The following is a 3,236-nucleotide window of genomic DNA, read 5'->3' as shown; positions in this document are numbered from 1 at the left end:
TAAAATTAGGATATGATTTATACAATACTTCTATAATAAAAATAAAAATTATAAAGATTATTTAAAATGATAGTTCATGCTAAAACGTTAGCGTGCAGAAACGGTGCCAGGGAAACTAAACCAAAGCATGAATTGCTGTCTACCTTGTCCATAGGCTGCTGACAGGGTAAGGAAACCAAATGTGTCATTTTGTAATTTGGGTCAACTATCCCTTTACTTATGTTTTGTAAGTTGGTGTTTACATGTTTTCATGCCTTTTATTCATAAAATAAGATTGACAATGTGGATGAATTCGTTTGAATTATTTGTAGGTAAACAAACTATAGTCCGCTTTCACTGTAATAACACAACTATAACTGCATTCATGACTTAAAATAAGATGTTTTTGTATCTGGTAAGCCGAATGATAAGAACAGGAATGAGACTCGTCAAGCTGCACCTTACCCCCCAGGCCGGTCGGTGGCGCTAGTTTTTAGGTTGCTCGGGAAAAAACAAAAGCACTTCCGCTTTGCCACTTCCTTGTTTTATATCAGCTGTGAAATTAAATTTCGCGCGAAATAAGCAAATCAAAACAGAAATGTCACAGTTGGGTGTCCTCTTGGTGGCAGAATCATAGTAGGTTACATTTTACCCGAAAAGAAGGTTAATAAGGCGAAAATGACGATTCTGATTGGGAAGATGACGACGAGGAGGAAGAAGCCAGCCGGAGTTTCTGGATATGAAAGAGATGGACAGCGTTAGTTCTGGAGGACATATGTTTGATTCCTCCGTACCGTCCCGAAACGAAGGTGAGTGGTCGTTGACAGATCATCATAGCTTTGATAAATGCAATGTATAAATTAGCTAATGCGGTTGTTCACTTGCAACAAATTAGGCATATTTATCTAGCTAGCAAGTTGCCAATCATTCGGCGTAAGGGACTGCAACAGTGTCACTCTTGCGATCGAGCTTGTATTGATTGTAATTTATCCTACTGCAGAGAGAGGAGCCTACTGTATATTATATAGTTTGTTCAATCTGGTTTATCTCTCGTTAGTGACACTAATACACCCACAAAAGGGTGGTATAATTTGTGGAACGTTCTACAGGAATCTGTTTCAAAAACTTCGTATACAAAGTTGTATAGCGGCAGAGTAAAATACTGGGTAGAGGGTGGGCTATTTCATAAAGTTTTACACTCACCATGTTTATTCCGAAAAATGTCTGTCCTCTCTCTGGTAGCCTATGGACAAACATTAAGAATAAGGTACGCGGTGAGTTGATGCCTATTCGGCAGCTAGTTAGCTAGGTGAATTGATCATGCTACTTTGTATGCGTTGTTTGTTGCCAACCGTGTACTTTCTGATTTCTGTTGGAACGTTCCACAAATTATACCCACCTGCCGCAAAATACTATCATACAATCCACTACGATGAATGCATGCTGATGATCTAGCTAGCTAACGTTAGACATTTAAATAACTAACTATCTTGTGTAATTGTTTAATTTTCTATCCCATGTCCATTCTAGTTGATTTCCTGGACAGCTGCGCTCTGGTGAGAGATGCAGAGTAATGGGCCGGTTCAGTCTGAAGGACCCATGGTGGGAGGCTACCTGCACAGCCCGTGCAGCCAGGGGCAAGCTGGTGCTGCAGGGCTACCCTGCCTACCGCCTTCGCTCAGACCTCCAGGTGGACCAGGGTCGCTCCATCCTGMCTCTGTTCCTRACAGCCTGTGGCGTGGATGCACAGTTTGTCACCCCGTTCTTCGATTGGCTGCCGATAGGAAGGAAGGTGGAGTTTGCTAACTTGCAGGAAGTTCTGTCTGAGTTTGAGGAAGGAGAGCAGCACAGAGCTTTGGCACAGCAGATTAAAGCCCTGGTCTCTGTTTCAGGTAGGTGGACGTGGGGGAGAGATACATCTTGACCCTGATCTATAGTGTTTTGGTATTATGAAGTGCTGTGAGTAAAGACCATAGCTCTGTTCGAATACTCATACTATACCATACTATACCATACTATACCATACTATACCATACTATTTGTGATGCAAATTGGGTATGTAGTATGCTTATTAGTCATAGGGTGCGTTTGTAAATTCACTCTGGCTATCTACTCTGATTTCAGAGCATTCTCGTCTGAGTGTGTCAGAGCGCAGAATAACGGATGCATTTACAAACCCTGAACACCCGTTGAATATGGCCGGTGCCGGTCAACGTCTGCAGAAAAAAACTTATTTCAATTGTTGCCAGCAGCACAGTTAGTTAACAATGCTCAACACCCGTTGAATCTGACAACGCCCTGGATTTAAAAATGCCCAGAGTGCACTCTGGCACTCCAGATTGAAGTTACAAACACACCCGAAGTCTAGCTAGTAATCTGTTACACCAACAAGCTAGCAGTAGGTTGCATAGCAACAGCATCAACTTCCGGTAGACGGGTGAAGCGCTAGTACGTTCAACTGAAATGTTACCGTTCGTTTACAGTATTCTAACATACAGTATGTTAGTATGGGTACAGTATGTTAGTATGGGTACAGTGTGTTAGTATGGGTACAGTATGTTAGAATGGGTACAGTATGTTAGTATGGGTATTCGAACACAGCTCATGTCATCGGTATGTCTGTCAGTTGCAGGGATGCGCGTCACGGCTGCCTCTCTGTACCCCAATGTGATGAGATACCTGCCTACCCTACTGCCAGGGCGCTTCACAGAGCTACTGGGCCGGGGAAAGAAAAGCCAGAAACGTGGAAGAGTTCACACCATGGAAGGATCTCAGCTTGAGCCTCGAGACGGACTACCGTCAACTCCTTGTTCATATACCTAGAGAGAGGGGGCAGTAGGGGAGAGAGAGGGGGGGGGTAGGGGAGAGAAAGGAGGGAGCGTTTGGAGAGAGAGAGGGAAGGGTGGGGGAAGAGAGTAGGAAAATTGTGAAAGACGATTAACTTCAGATAAGACAAAAATAAGAAATAATTGATTATGTCCCTGGACCTCCAAAGCGTTCATGGCAGATTGGAGGGGTGCTATGTGATATTCACGTTGCTGGATCGGTCTGATCAAGTCTAAGAAAACTGTTGAACACAGTATGTTAACCAACCACATCCACAACCAGCCTGGAGATTATCACCTACGTTAAAGCCCGAGCTTCCAGACCGTCAGTCTTGATAATCTCCTCTATTTGGCACAGCCTGAGATCAACCCTCTTCGCTGCCTCATCTTCCTCTATCTGTGTGACACGTGTAGCACCCTGTTGCAGCAGAA

The 3,236-nt window shown here is 43.7% G+C and overlaps 1 protein-coding gene across 1 annotated transcript in view; it reads left to right on the top strand.

The window, feature by feature from the left end:
* The first annotated feature begins 552 nt into the window (after window positions 1-552).
* The window catches only part of helb (helicase (DNA) B), a 13,762-nt gene continuing 11,078 nt past the window's right edge, over window positions 553-3,236 (top strand). The window contains exons 1-3 of the mRNA XM_024143448.2: window positions 553-788; window positions 1,510-1,871; window positions 2,606-2,777. Coding sequence (XP_023999216.2) covers window positions 1,553-1,871; window positions 2,606-2,777 — 491 coding nt within the window. The 5' untranslated portion in view covers window positions 553-788; window positions 1,510-1,552. The remainder of the gene's footprint in view (window positions 789-1,509; window positions 1,872-2,605; window positions 2,778-3,236) is intronic.

The sequence above is a fragment of the Salvelinus sp. IW2-2015 genome, unplaced genomic scaffold (genome assembly GCF_002910315.2).
Source record: "Salvelinus sp. IW2-2015 unplaced genomic scaffold, ASM291031v2 Un_scaffold4018, whole genome shotgun sequence".
Taxonomy (NCBI): domain Eukaryota; kingdom Metazoa; phylum Chordata; class Actinopteri; order Salmoniformes; family Salmonidae; genus Salvelinus; species Salvelinus sp. IW2-2015.
This window is presented reverse-complemented; position numbering and strand designations above follow the sequence as displayed.